Source organism: Metarhizium brunneum, chromosome 6, assembly GCF_013426205.1.
Source record: "Metarhizium brunneum chromosome 6, complete sequence".
Lineage (NCBI taxonomy): Eukaryota > Fungi > Ascomycota > Sordariomycetes > Hypocreales > Clavicipitaceae > Metarhizium > Metarhizium brunneum.
The window spans coordinates 1,893,040-1,910,614 of record NC_089427.1 but is presented as its reverse complement, the minus strand read 5'-3'; the positions used below and the strand labels follow the sequence as shown (position 1 = coordinate 1,910,614).

The 17,575-nt window shown below is 53.3% G+C and overlaps 6 protein-coding genes across 6 annotated transcripts; 1 reads left to right on the top strand and 5 right to left on the bottom strand.

Moving 5' to 3' along the window:
- Positions 1–116: 116 nt before the first annotated feature.
- On the bottom strand, positions 117–467 carry yos1 (Protein transport protein yos1; the record flags this gene model as incomplete). The annotated part of the gene is made up of 2 exons (XM_066131558.1): positions 117–277; positions 380–467. 2 exons carry the CDS (start codon positions 465–467, stop codon positions 117–119), a joined length of 249 nt encoding a protein of 82 aa, XP_065987632.1.
- Positions 468–849: 382 nt separating this feature from the next.
- Alg12 (Dol-P-Man:Man(7)GlcNAc(2)-PP-Dol alpha-1,6-mannosyltransferase) lies at positions 850–2,628 on the top strand (the record flags this gene model as incomplete). Its single annotated transcript, XM_014690929.1, has 3 exons — positions 850–862; positions 930–1,379; positions 1,448–2,628. 3 exons carry the CDS (start codon positions 850–852, stop codon positions 2,626–2,628), a joined length of 1,644 nt encoding a protein of 547 aa, XP_014546415.1.
- Positions 2,629–3,243: 615 nt separating this feature from the next.
- On the bottom strand, positions 3,244–4,048 carry G6M90_00g099300 (uncharacterized protein; the record flags this gene model as incomplete). The annotated part of the gene is made up of 2 exons (XM_014690930.1): positions 3,244–3,750; positions 3,995–4,048. 2 exons carry the CDS (start codon positions 4,046–4,048, stop codon positions 3,244–3,246), a joined length of 561 nt encoding a protein of 186 aa, XP_014546416.1.
- Positions 4,049–7,041: 2,993 nt separating this feature from the next.
- G6M90_00g099290 (uncharacterized protein) lies at positions 7,042–8,379 on the bottom strand (the record flags this gene model as incomplete). The annotated part of the gene is made up of 3 exons (XM_014690931.1): positions 7,042–7,663; positions 7,753–8,053; positions 8,175–8,379. The coding sequence occupies 3 exons, from the start codon at positions 8,377–8,379 to the stop codon at positions 7,042–7,044; spliced, it is 1,128 nt and encodes a 375-aa protein (XP_014546417.1).
- Positions 8,380–14,043: 5,664 nt separating this feature from the next.
- CAP2_0 (F-actin-capping protein subunit beta) lies at positions 14,044–15,075 on the bottom strand (the record flags this gene model as incomplete). Its single annotated transcript, XM_014690932.2, has 3 exons — positions 14,044–14,435; positions 14,554–14,981; positions 15,044–15,075. 3 exons carry the CDS (start codon positions 15,073–15,075, stop codon positions 14,044–14,046), a joined length of 852 nt encoding a protein of 283 aa, XP_014546418.2.
- An 859-nt stretch (positions 15,076–15,934) lies between these two features.
- Positions 15,935–17,494, bottom strand: SHL (Chromatin remodeling protein SHL; the record flags this gene model as incomplete). The annotated part of the gene is made up of 4 exons (XM_014690933.1): positions 15,935–16,528; positions 16,589–16,719; positions 16,784–17,077; positions 17,194–17,494. 4 exons carry the CDS (start codon positions 17,492–17,494, stop codon positions 15,935–15,937), a joined length of 1,320 nt encoding a protein of 439 aa, XP_014546419.1.
- Between the last annotated feature and the right edge of the window lie 81 nt (positions 17,495–17,575).

Sequence of the window (17,575 nt, the reverse complement as noted above, 5' to 3'; positions counted from 1 at the left end):
ACCATGCTCGTACCTCTTTTGTCGCCAGTGTCGCTCATCCCAGTATCAACTCGTACAGAATAATGACCGAGTTTACAAATATTAACGGCACTGCGTCCCTCGTCAGCGTTGTTCGCCTACCCACTGCCCACGAGGCGGGAAGGGAAGAAGAAAAAGGTAAAAGCCGTACTCCGCATAATTGTCCGAATACTAGCGATTAAATGGATGATCTTTGCCTTGATGCTCGCATCGGCGCCGGTGCCAAAGGCAGGATCGTACGAGGCCGGGGAGAGATTGACTGGAGAATGATGTTTTAGCTACCAGGTCGCCAGTGACCATCGTTTGAGGCTTCCACGTATGTGTCTCGTCGGTCGCTGCTGGCGGAGGGGGATGGACGTACTGCGCGCTAGGAAGCGGTCTTCGGAGAGGATGGCCACGGCGTTGATCAGAAGCACCGTGATGTAGAGGAAGCTGCCGAAGAACAACATTGTGCCCAGGCCTTGTTGCGTGGTTCTGGTGAGGACGGGCGGCTGCGACGGGCTTGTCTGATGGATTGGGGGGTGGTTGTGAACTTGTGAATACGTGGCGGGGGATGGTTGCGCCGATCCGGTGAGAGGCAGGGACCCTCGAGCTACGTGTTGTAGTTGCATAGCTAGGTAGCTGAGGTGGGTGGGTGCCCCTGCCTATCATGTCTTATATCTCATACTTTCTCACTTGCCCTTTATTCATCCATCAATCAGAGGTTGACGGAGAGTATTTAGTACCCAGGGGCATTTCCTCATATTTGCCTTGATTAAAAAAGGGAAAAAATCAAAGGAAATGGTCTAGTGTCGGTTTTCGATTTCATCTGTATCTGTGTGCTGCATTACAATGGCGCTCGTTGGTACGTGTCACTCACTTACCCGCTCAGCCTGCTTCAACTCATGGAAACACCAGCTGATGAGATGCAGACGCCTTGCTCACATCCCTCATATTTATCCTTCCCACGGTGCACATCCTGATCGCCCCGCACACAAAGGTCGAGGAGTCGTTCAATCTGCAGGCCGTACACGACATTCTCATCTACGGCACCCCGACGTCCAACATCCATGAGCGCTTCCGGCAGACATATGACCACTTCAGCTTTCCTGGAGCGGTGCCGCGGACCTTTATTGGCTCGGTCCTCCTCGCGGGTCTGGGCCAGCCTGTCATTGCGCTCGTGGGGTTTCAGCATGCCCAGCTCGTAGTGAGATGGCTGCTGTGTTTGTTCAACGCCTCTTGTTTGCTCGTGTTTAAGAATGCCGTTCAACAGGCATATGGCAAGGGGACGGGGAGGTGGTGGACCGCGCTGATGATGAGCCAGTTCCATCTGGTGTATTATTTGGGGAGGACGCTGCCGAATATGTTTGCCTTTGGACTAAGTACTGCACCAGCTTTGACAGGCCCCCAGATTTATACACAATACTGACCCTTTTTATTTTGTTCGCAGCAACACTTGCCTTTGCCTTCCTCCTGCCAAAAGCCACGCGTCGACAAACCGTCGTCCGTGCCAAACAGGCTCTCAGTATTCTGACCTTTGCGGGGGTAGTGTTCCGCTCCGAAATCGCCATCCTCCTCGCGACGACCACGGTCTACCTCCTGCTCACAAAGCAGCTGCCTCTGCGTACCGTCATTCTCGTGGGCGCCATCTCCGCCGCGGCCTCGCTTCTCGTCTCCGTGCCCATAGACAGCTACTTCTGGCAGAAGCCCCTGTGGCCCGAACTCTGGGGCTTCTACTTCAACGCCGTGCAAGGCTCGTCCTCGGACTGGGGGACGTCACCTTGGCACTATTATTTGACGTCGGCCTTGCCACGCCTCCTCCTTAACCCGCTGGCCTTGCTACTGATACTCTTCTCTACCTTCCATCCGGCTCTGTACCGCCAGAACAAGGCCCTCCTGCTTCCCAGCCTATCCTACATCGCAATCTACTCGCTGCAGCCGCACAAGGAAACACGCTTCATATTCTACGTTGTCCCCTCGCTCGTTCTGTCCGCCTCCCTATCCGCGAACTACATCTCGACACACGTTTCCAAGTCCCCCGTCTACAAAGTCGCAACCTTCACACTGATCCTCTCGATTCTGGCTACGCTGTCCGCAAGCACGGGCATGCTCCTCCTCTCAAGCCTAAACTACCCTGGCGGCGAAGCCCTCAGCCAGCTCTACGGCCTGACGGACAAAGCCGCAACACCAATTACCGTCCACGCCGACGTATTGACCTGCATGACGGGCCTGACACTCTTCAACCAGAACAAACACGGTCTGCCACTGGCACTAAATGATTCCTGGGGTGTAGAAGCTCCAGGGAAAACAGTCTACTTATTTGATAAGACGGAGAAGAGTGAGAAGCTCGGATGGCCGACTTTCTGGCAGCAGTTCGACTACGCGCTGCTTGAGGATACGGCGCTCGCGTTGGGAGAGTGGGATGTGGTCGGGGTCGTGTATGGATATAGCGGAATCGAGTTGCTGAGGCCGGGACAGAGGGAAGTCGAGGACAAGTACCGAGCTCTTGGGCTGGGGGCGAAAATGAGGTGGATGAGGGGCGTAGTGAGGAAGTATACGGGAGGTTGGTGGGTTGGGCCGAGGATGGCCCCGAGGATTCATGTCATGAAGCAGAGGAGGATTGTACCATAAGAGGGGGCCGTGGGATACTCACCCGTGATGGGTGCAGGCAGGTTGTAATAATATAGAAAGAGTGCCGATACAGCAAGAGAGGCAATGCGTATTGGACCAGACGGAGGGGAAATTGGCCGCCGCGAGGTGTACAATACCTCAACACCGCAGTGCATGCTTGGTGAGAGGGCAATTTGATCTCCTTGCCAGACCGTAGCATGCCACCTATTCACAAATGTGCAACGACGCAGCGGTACTATTTGGGCAGTCGTGCCGGCTTCCAATGCGGTGATGCTGGCGCAGTGACGGCCTTCAATACCCAGGGGGAAATTTGCGAGCAAGCATGTACAAGTTGAAGTGTTTGCTTGGCGTGACTACAGAACCCGACTGATGTGGGAATATTAGTACATCAGCCCAGCTTGCTGAGACCCATCAGCTGCCGGTACACGATATATATACGCCAAGAATTATAAACAAGATAGGCCTCGGAAATTGCCCAATGCGCATAGCTTCATGAAATACGTGTCAGTGCTGCTCATAATAGACGATGAGCTCCCCATCTTGCTTCCCTCCCGTATTCCGCCTTCGCCAACCATTTCATTAAAGCGCTCACGATTCCGACCGACCTTGCAAAACCTAGGCGTTGTAGTCGTAGACGAGGCGGAACTCGGCACGCTCGCTGCCCTTGGCGACGACAATGTTGCGGCAGTAGCGGCGCTCGCCGTTGACCAGCTGGAAACCCCAGACCTGGGTGGCCGTCCAGCCGGCATCCAGGCTCTCGACGTGGCTGAAGATGAGCTTGCCGTCAGCCTCGGCCTCCCAGCCGTTCTTCAGGTAGGCGTCCTCGATCTCGTCCAGGCCGAGCCATGTGCTGCGGCCCTTGACGTGGCCAAACAGCCAGTCGGTGTGGTCGCGGTAGGTGTTGTCCAGGCACCGGTTCTCCTGGGTGTTGGTGAGGCCAGAGGCGGACTGGTCGATGTCGATGTGGACGACGGTGTCGGTGGACTCGTTCGGGGGCTTGGGAGGAGCCTCGTACTGGTTCACGCTGAGGCTGATGGTGGCATAGCTAATCCCCGTGCGGATAAAGTAGCCGATGCCCTGGATGGTCAGGGCTGGATCGGTAGACTCGGACAGCTCCTTGTTCTAGAATTCGTCCCCCCGCCCGCGGCCGCCCGCAGTTAGCAGTTTGTTTTCCCCAAAAGCTAGTATTACCCACGCGGACGAAACATGTCCGGCTGGTAATTTTTGGTGATGAGGCACAAGCGTCATCACATGTGAATTACCCCACTCGTCCGCGCCACATGATTTTCGATTACCTCGAGGCCCCAGCCACAAACAAAGGTTTTACGGTGTCCTTTTGGGAGTTGGAGAGGTTATCACCACTTACCACGGTCCATTGGCCGTTGAGGTTCTTCAAAGTCTTGTCCGCAGGGGCGGCCATTTTCGACAACGATCGGAAAGCCGGTTGACTGAGGATTGAGTTTTGGGGAGGGGGTTGGAATCCGGGGTTGATGGGAAGGAAGGGGAGGAGGGGCCAGGAGATGGGGGTATATAAAAAAATTTGGAAGGAGCTAGCACGAGGACAAGCTAGGAACCCTGTGGTGGGTTGTGTATGTTGACGGGGAAGGAGGCAAGTTGGGGAAAGAAGGAGCAGGCAGGATCAAGGCAAAAGATGCAGCAACAAAAGGAGAGACGGTAGGTCCCTTATATGGTCGACTGATCTACAAATGGACCGAGTAGAGGACAGACTTGTCCATAAACTAGTTCCCTTGGGTATCCAAGGTTGCAGGGTCGAGATGTCGTGTGCGACGTCGTCCAAATGTGCGATTTCATCATGTGTCTCCGGGAAGCGGAAGCGAGGCGATGAGGCTGACTGGCAACCGATTAACGGGGCACTTCTGCCTTGCCAGACCGGGGCAGTGATTCGAGCCAGTTGTGAGCGAACTCATCTGATGAGTTATCTTCTAAAGTTGGTGGACAGGCCTCGCAAAGTGCTCCGTGCGGATGGGATCTAGGCGGCTTTGTGGGGAATGCTAGCACTACTACTAGTACTAAGTTACCAATGGCTTGCCTTGCGAGGCGGGTACTAGTACGTATTGAGCACGTCTTCCCTCGCAAGTAGTGACTACATACGGAGCAGGAGGGACATCCGTGGCTTGAGACAGTCTCCCCCTCCCGTACGGAGTGAGAAGTTGTTCGTCCGACAGAAGGGAGTTCGCAACGCGTGGTACGGTGACACGGCGTCCAAGCTTACGCCGGAGCGGGATACTACTCAGATGGCCGGAGCGCGGCGCAGCACTCTGTACCTACTGTACGTACGAGGCCTCGAGTAGATGGATGACTGGAAGCCCAACTACCTACTTAATAGGTAGCTTTAGAGTGTTGGATGTTGAATGTCGTCGATGATTGAGCTAAGAGCCCCTGCGCCCGCCGCTAACAGAGGAACAGGACTAGCCACTCGCAACTTACCACTCACCTTGGACTTGGACTTGGACTTGGGTGAATTGGGTTGATGGGATCATCAACTCGGCCGGACCTCCAATTGCTCCGACGCGCTAGTCGTTTCCCTACCAAGTGACGTCCCACCGCCCAGGTGTTACCTACAGAAGGTACTCTGTACGTACTACTACCCGGGTACAGAGTACCCCATGGAAGCTCTTTCCCCAAAGTCGGCACATTGGCGGGGTCTCCACGCTTGCAAATGTGCCCAGTGCCACCAGTCAACAAGCACGTGAGGGCAAGAAAAGCTGAGGCCATTGAAGCAACCAGCTTGCTCCTTTGTTCCAACAGACCGTAAACAGCCTTGAGCTCATAATGCCTCATTTCGAGCCCAATCATCAGGGGCCTTGGGGGCGCACCAAAGCGCGACGTGCAACACGGACCATTGGCCGCTTTACTTGCCCTTCCCTTCCCGTCCAACAACCCTCCCAAGCAACGATGGTGAAGCCGCGTCGTCCATTGACGGCATCTTGCCTCCCTGTCAAGTGTCGATAGCGTAGGATCCTCCTGCTCAGCAACCCCCTTACGGGGGGGGATCTCTCTCTTGCTCCCATGAGGCAAGGATACCTGCCTTGCAACGGCACAACGCGGCATATCGCATCTGTCAACCTGCGCCTCTTGCCTCCCCCCCCCCCCGCAGGTCCTGCTCAAATTACAGCATCTTACAAGGCATGTACCAATAAAGGCCTTCTGCCGTCAAAGTTACCCAAAGGGCACATATAGGGATCCGAAATTACACCTTTGTGCCAGGTGTGCCGAAACCAGACATCATTGGCAACATCACAGCGCCCCTTCCCATTGGCTTGACATACGATGCCCAAAGACAATGCCTGCACAGAGGGGTGGTTAAGCCCTCGTCCCGGAGTAACATTCGGCATCGTCGCCCTCAAAGCCAAACCGGTATGGGTCGAGAACTGTTGCAATCGCGTGGATATCTTCAAATCTCACATGTCCGCACCCGCTGTGATATTGTATGTATGTACGGCGTAGGGGAACGCGAGATTGGCCATGCACAATGTGTTCCTTGCCTATATGCCATCAGGCCCTTGTGTCACAATTTCTCCAACTTTTTTTGGCCGACCAGGGCTGTTCTCCAAATATTACCACCCCTCCCATTCTGTTCCATGGTCTGGCTTGCTGCAGTGATCCGGGATCCATATATAGCACCTACATATGCTTGGTTGTGCCTTATCGGGGCTTGACCCCAAATCGATTTCTGTACCCCTTAGGGTCCATACTGTCTACATGGCTGTTACTTGCGTCACTGTTAGAGACGGAGCGTGCCAGTAACACCAGGAGCCATGGTCTGGCTTGAAATTATCCGCTATCGCTTGTATTCGTCGACACATTCATTGCGTTATGTGTCCATCGCCTACTATTGTATATACAGCGGGGCGGGCGAAAAGTTGTTGACCATGCCCGGTACCTAGCTATCACCCGCTATACTATGTCATACTGTAGTGATAGTAATGTCAATATGCTTTGAGGTGGGCAAATGTATCTCGCCAGATACCGAGTGGTCTAGCAATGTATGCGCCCTTACACCAACATCCTAATTGTACAATGCCAGACTCCATGCTTGCTTGGCTTGAAACTCTGGTTCAAAACAACAAATAATAAAGTGAGAAAGGGAAAAAAAACATGGGATGAAAGTATAAACAAGCCTGAAGCTCGAGCCATACTGCTTTCCCCCGTCTCATGCTCGATTTGCAAAGTTGGTCTTCGCTTTGGCATGTCTCTACAACATATCCGCCGTCATTCATTTCGTCCCTAAAACCTGCAAAGCCAAAAAAAAAAAAAAAAGATAAAGGATGCTCATTACCTGCCATGTTCCCCATTATGATGCGTTGGTCCTGCAAAAGAAGAAGAGGAAGAAAAAAAAAGAACAAAGGGAACGGATCAATGCTCTTTGTAACAAACAGTATTCTTTGCCTGTCATGGCCACCACTTCATTCTCTTGTAGCTTTCAATCACTTCCTCCATCAGTTCTTTAGTGATGACTGGCTTCTCGTATGTGAACTTGATGAGCGTCTCCAATCGGCTGCCGTCCATACTGAGATCTGTGTCCTTCAGAAGCTCCTTCTCCATGAAGGGCGTAAGAGGTCCGGGCCGAGTAATTCCTGCATCTGCAAGCAGTTCGGCCCAGGGACCAAGAACCTCGTCGTTGACGTCGTCCACCACACTGTCCAAATTCAGGCGTGCAAATGTGCTGATTAACTGACCCTGAAATCCCGTTTCAATCTTGAAAATGTCACCAATAATAGCCGCCATCATTCCTTGGTTAGTCTCACCCTTATCCACGACGTTGAAAGTCGGCACTTTTCCCATTTCAGTAGTCCACTGGGCTTTTCCGGCGGCATACCATGCGGCAACTTCCCATAACGCTCGCGACGCATCATCGATGTGTACTGTATTGGTTCGGAGGTCCTTGGTCCACAGCCACTTCATCTCACCCTCGAGGTGCTGATAGACGCGGGCCATGCACAAAGCCGTAGCCACCCACTGCGATGCATATGGACCGTAGACATGTGGCAAGCGAACAATTACCAAATTGAGTCTGTTGAATGAGATAGAAGGTACCATGATTAGCAAGGTGGTGTTCTGCTCCAGCCGTCTTGTCGTATTGGTGCAGCGGTTTCAACTTACCCGTCAATCTTGGCCAATTCCTGCTCAGCTTGCAGTTTGAAGATTGCAATCTTGCTCCACGGCTTCAACTTGTCCGTCTCCTTGCTAGGCGAGGAGTCTGACTTGTAGACCATGCCGGTGCTTAGCTCCACAAATGCCTTCACTTTTCGCTTGGCGGCCTCCTTGCCCACTGCCATCGAAAGGTTGAGTGATCTCAGTTTGTACACTTCGTCTTCCTGAGAATATCTTGTTTCACCGCCGCAATTGAAGACATAGTCCCACTCTTTGCCATCCGGACGGTCAAATATCCTTGCCAACCCTTCTATTTCAGGAAAGTCAGTAATCAAATTGTCAGTCACGGGTCCTTCTATTGGTATCGGCTTCGACCACCACACATGACAAAAATGTGAAAATAGTAGATAGGTCAAATCCATCTAACGTACCGGGTCTGCTAGCGTCTGCCTGCATAAACTTGTCCGGGGAGCAAGCTTCCGCGAACTCGGGTCCCAACCACGCCAATTGAGGCAATACCTTGTCCACTAGCCGCACCTCTGAAGCCAGCATGTTCCTATGGATATGAAGTGCCAAGAAGCGACCAAGGTAGCCCAGACCACCGATGATTAAAACTGACGGCTTTTCGTCCGCCATCATTGATGCAATTTGTCACCACAGAATGGCCCAAGGAGCAGGAGGTATGGCGGAGAGCTTGTCGAGGACGGAAACCTTGGATGAAGCGGGATAGCGATAGCTACTCGTGCGCCTCTTGTTTGTGTCGGACCGGCGCCTCGATGGAGTATTGAGGGGGAACACAGGAGTATGCAGTCCAAAAAACCACTCAACAGAGGCAAATTATTCAGGTCGATGACGGCGAACACAAATTCCTGATTTGTCAGTCCAAGGTGAAGGGGGGCGTGACAAAGACGACCTGGCGTCGTTTATTCTTTAGATTGAGCGAGTTCGAGTTTTGGCTGCAATGTCCTCGGTACGAGGGGGAAAGATAAGGGGAGGACTGGCAGCGAATGAAGCTTTGGGGCAACGTGGAGACGCAAACTATGAGAAGCGCAACGGCGACTTGCGGCTGTTGAGAGTGAATGGTAGAGTGAATTGGATCCGTTGAAGACGAGATGTCCCGTCCAGGCTTGAGGACCAGGAAAAATTAGCTGGCGAGGCAAACAATAAGTTCAGAACGTAGACGAGACAAGCAAAACAAGACGTGAACCAGGCGGCCAGGGATGATGGGATGGAGGGGCTCGGTCTTTATGCACCTCGACGCAGAGCCCAGGTAAAGCCCACGCAGATGCACCTCCATGTAACAGAGGCAGGCACGCTGGGCCACAGAGCCACGGTCCACCTTCAGGACAACCCTCGTCTGAGCCGCTGCGTCAATCTCGTCAGTGGTCTGCAGAGCCGCAGCTGTGCAGCAGTGTTGAACCATGTTGAACCCCTGTCTAATTGCTGCTTCGGGCAGCGCCTTGGTGGGCTACTGGTTAGGGCATTGTGGCAGCGTGAAGTTGAATCTCATCATAATGCCATTTGATGGCCATCTGAACCACCACAATCATGACATAGGTAGGTACATATGTACGGAGTATGGCCGCAATCAGAAGCAGGCACGACCTCGCTTCGCTTCCCTTGTCTTGTTTCTCGTTTCTTATTGCCTGACGGGCATGACGAACGACCAGTTGCGGCAGGCACGAGGCAACCTCTACAGATGGCGCACAGCCTTGGGAAAAGGAAATTTTTCCATCCAAAGTCAGGGCCAAAACGCAGAGAAGAAAAATAAACCCCGACACAATCAGCATCCCATCCCTCATCCCACCACGGTTCGAGCTCAGACCGAATGTCGCAGTCCGCCACCAGGTCCCATCATCATCCTGGCTTGGGACCCTTGTCGGCCCATGTCAGGCTTCGGCAGGCCAACCCCACTAGCCACCGCCAGATGGCGGTCGAGCGGGCGTCTTCCCAATCAACAGCCACATGCACCTTTCTTGGTTCAGCTTTTAGCACTCGCCACTTCAACGGTGTGCGGCGCAACACGCACAAGATGTGTACACAGGCTATCGGAGTATTGCCGTCTAATGCTCCGTATCACACGTTCTGCTTGCTCATTTTGCCGCTGTCTACCTGCTAAATGAGGAACTCAAATAGGAAGGTCACGGACTGCGCTGCGCGGTACGGAATATCGAGTCACTTGAGTCAAGACTTGAGTGCACACCACCGCACTGAGCTTCGGCTGTACATGTCTAAGAAGACGTGTCGAGTTTGCCGGGCACCGAGGACGAAGCGTCGATAGGTACCAGCTTCATCATGTCGTCTTGTCTGTTGTACCTCTCCACATCGCCTATCTGGTCGCCTTTCTTATTGCCAGGGCCATACGTACCTAGGTATGTACATACTCTGTGCATGCATTCAATTGCTCGGTATACGGGGCCTGGGGCCTGGGGCTGATAGATCATAGCCTCCTCTGCACTTGGAGCAGGCTTCCGCGTGATTACTAGTACAGTGCTAGTTTTCGGCACAGACCCCTCTCCTCCACAGCTAATTTAGATGATGCAGCCAGAAGGGCCCGATTGTGCCCTCCCGCTGTGAACGACCCGAGCCGTCCGCCGCCGCTGCAGCCAGAATTGGTAGGGCGTGCTCTTGAGGATCCATCGCCCCTGAACGAGCTCTCCAAAGGCACGGCAAGGTTCCATTGGGAGTCTGCTTTAGATCGAAGAGTGGCATGTCAGTTCTATTCCATAAACGAGACTCCAACGGTTTTTGATACCACTCCCGTACCTGGCCTGTTTATCAGCTTGATCCTGATCACTCTCTGACCATGTGGTGGGCCTGGGCATATCCTTGTGTGACTCTGTGTGGGACGAACTGCACCGAGATTGGCACTGGAGACACCAGTCAACCCTGTGGAATCCATCCTGCCAGCTTTTGGAAGCCATGGTGGCCACCCGAAACCCCCTCAACTCTATGCCAGTGTCCAGCAGTCATATCTTGGTACCGTGCGCTGATGCCATGTCAGACCCAACAGGTCGCCGGCCTTGTCCACAAATCGGCGCATGTGCCCGTCGTTGAACTGCTGGCCCGCGAAAACAGCATCCAAGAAGATTGTTATGAGGGCAACCCGAAGCATCTAGCGCAGGTGTACGTATGTACTCAGCTCGGCAAGATACTACTACGAACATACAGGGTTTTACAGAATATGATCCTACAATGTGCAACGCGCGATACCCGTCTGGTGTACTCTGCCTCATCAACCCCCCACTACAGGTACTTCGTCACCGTGGCTTTCATCATCCTACATGTACTCCGTATTTGAGGGAGCATGTGCGGGGCGGTTATGGAACAACTGAGGAGGTCTCTTTCTTCTGGAACGTTTCGCCTGCAACAATCTGGCTTGTGGCAGGGTGGAAAAACTGACAAAACACAACGTACACGGGTCGTTGGTTTAATGCAAGCAGGCCTTCGGAATGTTTCAAGTTATTATAAGGCATTCGCAACTCAAGATTAGGCCCCGGGAGCTTCTTCCCCACTGTTAGAGGCTCACAAGACCAATAGATTCAACCGGATTGCATTGCAACAGGCATTTTCAATGTCTGCAAGACACGGAAAAAGGAAGGCCTCTGTTTGTTAGTTCAACGCCAGGTTGAGCGGAACATTGAAACGTCAGTAGTCGTCTTTGGCATGATAGCCCGAGGGCCAGGGGCAAGCCGCTAGCCTCGTGACTTTAGTTCGACTCACCGTCGTTTGAAGCCCAGAAAAAAATTGCTCTCACCCAAAATACCCTTCACTAGTCCAGCAGCATGATTGTATTAATGAGCTAACAAAGATGAAAACAGAGGTCTCGGCATACATACTGCTCGTGATTTGCTCAGAGAGTAAAGCTTGCGCCCCTCCCACCCATGGCTCTCGCGAGCGGTTGCTACGTCAGGATCGGATACCTACCCGCATGGTGCCAGTGACGAGACATACCAGTAGTATTCTCAAAAAGCTTCGGGGTTCAACGAACATTGAATGGCGTCGCGGACTCTCCACTACTCTACATAGCGCTGGGGTCAACACGAAGTCAGCCACAGTATCAAGCCACTGGTACTCCGTGCAGTCAATGCCTTGCTGCACGATTAGCATTGACGCATGTTTCTTTGTTGGATGCCATGCTTGACGAGCTATCAGAGGTCGGCTTACTTGTTTGTCTTTTTGCTTCTCGGCGACCGTTCCGGTCAACACACAAACCCACCAGGGACCCGAGTCAGTTCATATCCACTGTGGTGCCCGGTCCTAGTCGATGACTGGTGCATCGTCTACATGGTGTGCCTTTGAATTGGAATTGCCAGTACCAGCCTGTTCGTCCCGGAACTGAGGAAGATGACGACAGCGAGACACACGTTTTGACTGACCGCCATTGCTGGCCTGTGTGAGCATCAAGCAGTCGGGTGAATATCCAGACCAACACCACGTACATGGTTATCCAGGCCCTCTACATCTCCCGATATTTGCTCTCCATCCACTCTGGCGAGTCCCGACGACAAGGCAACCTATGCATAGAAAGAGTTCTCTGTTGGACATGATATGTTGTCTAAGCCCAGACAAGCAATACTCTGAGTCTATGGCGTACGCTTTTGCCAGGAAAGACTCTTGTTGACGCGAAAATCGAAAAAAGGCACACCATCTTGGTAGAGTTTGGGGAACGATCTGCCCCGTACAAGATTTCAGGTTCACCACATGGATGGACTCTCGTATTTGCAAGGGTCACTAGACCTAGATGTGGGTTTAGAAGCTGCAGTTGGCATCTCAGCGACTCGTGCTTTTGTCAAGCGTGGGCTGGATAGGGAGACGATCAACCGAGTTCTTCTCACCGTCTGAGTGAAGGATGAAAAGCGGCAATGAGGGAAGGGTGTGTCAGAACATTGGTGGCATCACGTCGGCTTACCATGGGACCAATGGAAGCAGTGACGGCAGGAAGGACGTTTGTTTCAAAACTGCTTGGTTTTTTTCGGTGGTGAAGGATGGATGGGTGTGATATGATGGCTCAACTACCCAACCACACGCAGTAGCCCGGCTGCACATTCTCAACTGGGCTTTCAGCATTTTGTACGGAGTATGTCTGGTCCCCGACACCAGGACGCAAAGGTCTGCAGGTCGGAAGATGCAAGCCATCTTATTGCTTCCTGCATAAAGCGTCGTCTGCTGCAGTTACCCCTACCTCGACGCAAGGCGCACCTGCATACCACAGAACCCCCAAGTTGACAATGCCTGTGTGCTTCTCGGTATACAGCCTCTGGCAAGATGACCCATCGCCAAGCACATGTACACTAATATCTACGGTATCTGGAGTCTGGCGGAAGATATTAGCCAGGTCCCTTGCCTCAACTGGTCAAACACGCAATACGGCGTATTATACGGAGTACTATGATATCATCCCCCGTCCCCCCTTTCCCCCAATTAACGCCTCCGTGTCAGTACAACACGTTGGTTACAGAGGCTTATCACGCCGACACTACTCCGTATGTGAGCTATATTAATTTGCCGCTTCCCGTTTCCAGGACGCTGCATCCCCAGAAATGTGACGAGGCACAGTGCCATGTCCATGCGCCCCATGCCAACCCAGCCGGGTTGCCTTCCCTGGCCCTTAAAATGCACCATTGACGTGCCCTTTGTGTCTGAGTTTATGTTGTACGGGGCTGTATTGGACTGCACATGCAGCTGACCCAGGACTCCAACATGCACGCCAGCCCTGACAACCGCGCCCGCTCAGGCGGATTCGGGATCTTAAGGCTGCTGGTGATGAACTAGGGCCCCCGACTTGCTGTTGGTGTCGGTACGGGGCAAAACCTATTATACATACATAGGGGAACTGAACAATTTGTCTTGGTCACTTCTCATCTTCTCATACCCTGAGATCCTGAGATAACGGCCCGGCCCCCCACGGCGTGGAGAAGCGAACGATCCGATTCCCAAGTCTCGAATTTAATTTTTTTTAGATTCTGAGCCACGAACGTTGAGCAATCTGTTTCTTTTCTTTTCCTCAGTTTCAAAGAGGGGGGGGGGGGCAAAAAAGGGGCAATCTCTTGACCACATGACGGCAACATGACCTTCAAAGGGCCGGGATAGTCGGCAACAATGGTCCTAAAGAATCACCAGCGTCTGCAAACCAATTACTACTTGTCGTATACTCCGTATTTCATTACCACACTCTACTCCGTACACGCTCGGCACTTCCATGTCTCGTCCACCAACGGTCCCGTCCATGCTCGCCTTGGGACATGGTGCCCTTCCCCTCCCCTTTCTAGAGTCGCAGACACCTCTCAAAACGGTCCATCATCTCCGCATGCTCCCAATGAGTTCCCTCTGGGCCTCGCGATCTCGCGCCCCGTCGCTCAAACTGCCCACGCTCCGCAAGTCGCCGACCACATCCTTGGCCTTGCCAAAGTAGACTTCCTGCAGCAGGTTGCGCATCTTGAGCTCCATATCCTCAACGAGACGACCGATGTTTACGATGTGGCTGTCATCGCCATCGACCGGCATGTCCTGCTCCACCTGGCGCGTCATGTTGCCGCTGAGATCCATGTCGCCGAGGCTCCCGCCCGCCGCCGCCAGCGTCAAAATCACCGTAGACGTGAGCTTGTAGTGCGTCATGCGCCCTCGCTCAATCGCCTCGAACACGTGGATCGAGTCCCAGATCCCTTCTGTCGATTTGCCCGGCGAAATAGCTGCACCACGACCCCGAAAAAAAGGGCGGGAGGTCAGCAACGTCCTTCACCTCTCCCTCGATTTCTTCCCCCCAAAGGCCCCCGCAATCTCTGGTGATCAAGGAGGAAAAGAACTCACACTTCTTCAACAAGACGACGCCTGCAAAGCCATCGTCCAGATTCCAGAGATACACACTGCTCACTCCGCCCTCGTAGTACAGGTCCCGGTAGATGTCGAACACGTCGTTGGCCTTAATCTCCATCTTGCGCACTCTCTCGCTGGGGATAGCGCCCTCGCCCGCGCCCTCGTTGCCGTCGGCCCCGACGCCTCCTGCCCCGGCCTCGTCGAGCGGCGGGTCGAACTGGTTCGACCACGGCGAGCGGTAGCTGTCGCCGTCGCGGTTGTAGTCGCAGAGGAGGTACTCGCGGCCCGACTGCTTGCACCGCCGCATCGTGAGCGGGGCATCGACCGAGGAGAGCAGGTCTTCTGCGAGGTCCGGCGCCAGGGAGATGATGGTGTTGAGGTGCGAGGCCGTGTGCTTGGGGTTGAGGCGCCGCAGGAGGTCGCTTTTGAATTCGTCGTTAGCGAATCGAGTGGATTAGGGAGGGCAAAGGCAGCGGATACGTACAGCGCCGAGTCGAAGGGGTCGATCTCAGCCATGGCGAAGGATGGGGTGTCGTCAAGTGGTGCCGTGATGGTGATGTAGGTTGTCGTTTGGACGTGAGCTCGTTGCTCTGAGACGGCGGGGTTGGATTGCCCCACTTGAGCTTGAGGTTTGCATGTCACAGCCGTGGCCAAGAACTGCCCAGGTAGGTACATAATGCCGGTACGACTATCTTAGGTACTTAAGTACCTAGGTTCTTCAGGTAGGCACCCTGGGCTTGGGTCCCAGGTTCAGCCAAGCAGTGCTATGAGCTGGGATATTGACGACTTGGCATCATTAATTCAGGGATGCAGCATAATCAATTGTAGCGCAGACAGTTCTATTGTACTCAGAACTACTCAAGACACTTGGATCCAGTATCCCAAACATTGACCCCAGGCACACAGCTCTAGAATCCAAGCAATACTCCTCGCCATAAATGGTAAACCGTAAAAACATTACCCAACGCCATGCCTGCCCCTGTATGCATCCAGCATCAAGCAGCCAACGCCCAAATCTCGGAACTGTCGCATTCGAATAGCCCTTCTCGAAAGAAAAAAAAGCAAAAGCAAGAAAGCAAAGAACAAAACGACAGAGAAAAAAAAAATACAAAGACAAAAGAAAGGATAAGATACTAGTGCAATTTCGTCCCACTGCTTATCACTTCCCTGCAGTTGCTTCAAACTCACGCCTTTTGTTGTGTTCCCAAAATGTACCGTAGTCCGACTTGACGAATGGAATATGTACTTCTGCAGAAAAGAGTCGAGAACCATGGCCTCACTGTCCTCTTGGTGCTAAATGCTCGGGCTAACATTGCTGCGCATGCCACGGTGACGACTGGAAAGGAAAGTGGCCTTCCCCTTCAAAAAGCCAGGTTCAATCGATCATCTTATTGCAAATCAGACACTCGGCACGTTCCGTCCATGTTCGATCCCCGCCTTGAACATTGGGTCTCAGATCGTTGATGACCCAGACCATTGGCCCGTCGTTCATCTTCAAGCTGGCTTCAAACAGCCCCTCGTATGGTTTGTCTTCGACGGCCTTCTTTCCTCGGCCCTTCTTCGCAGATGCCGACTTTGCGCTCTTGGGGCCAACCGAGTTGGGCGGCCCTGGAGTGGGCGTCTGTGTCGGGCCCTTGGGTGTGCTCTCGCTAGTTCGGCCGCCAGCTGCATGGTCTCCGTTTTCGCTTGGTCCTTTGACGTCGATAGCTGAGGGGGTGCGCTCTACCTTATTCTCAGTCGGCGTCAACGGACGATGTACAAGCTCGTCCGTCTCCGTCTTCACAAGGGTTTGCTCCGCCCTTTCGGAAATGTGTGGTTTGTCAGTTCCAAACCGCTCGTAGACTCGCATTAGAATGTCGTGTAAGAGACACTCGTAATGAAGCCAATTGCCGCAATCTGCGTTGGTACAGCCGATCAAAGTCTTGTCGGGGTTCGCTGGGGTCTGGCATTTACAGGTCAAGTCGACCGACTGTGAGGGAAAAGTTAGCATCGATTCTTGGTGCGTAGCCAGACAGAGTGGGATTCATACAGATATCTGCGAGGTCCGACAATTAAAGGCCTGTCTCCAGTAGAGTGCATCCTGCACTTCCTCGTCATCCGACTCGATCCATTGATGAACGGTGGCCTTCATTGCCACACTAACGACGTTGATCACGTCCACTGTTGAGCCATGTCAGCACTGACAAATACATTTGGAGGCGTGTGAGCACGAATCGCGCCTTACTATGGTTCGATGCGATCAGTTCATTCTGACCATGATAGGGCTGGCGGCCGCTAATAGACTTCTTGCCATCCTGAGTGCCGGGTGGCAGCTCGTCGGGCGAATACATCCAGTAAATCCGCGCGTATACGTGATGCTCATCTGCTGCCCGGACCTCAAGAATTCGGGCAACCCAGTAGTCGGTTGACTGCAGCAAATTTCCGGCATCCGGGTTTTTGCCGGTCGATTTTTGGCGCTCAATAGTGGCCTCGTTTGCGACGTAAATAAAATCGTCATTGCAATACTTGTAACCATTCACTATGGGAAAAAGCCAAGCTGGTAAGCAGACAAGCCCATTGCATTGCGCAAGGCGTCGTCGGGTCAAGGCTGGGAATGGAGGCGAAGAGGGGTGGCGTGGCGGGATCTTGACTCACAGACGAAGCTATTATATCGCGTCATGTCCTGCCATCGCTTCCGTGGCTCGACTGCATAGGCGAGATTCATGGACTGGTTCGATTTGAACTTGCCCCGTGGTTCAAAGGGCGACATCTGGACCAGCTCCTTCTTGTGGTTATTGGAAGCTGCGCCATCTTCGTCGGCGTCGCGCTTCCTCTTCTTGGCTATGTGATCGCGCTCCTCGGAGCTTGGAGCGGTGACCATGGATATGGTAAAGGGACAATCGGCGCGGTTCTCGTCCGTGATGGCACGGGAGCGCTTTCGGGATTTGGAGCTCATGACGGGCGGGCAGGGGAGATGGAAAAGGCAAGGATATCGAAACAGAATAAGGACAAGCGCGGCGTCTGCGCGCCCGAGTTG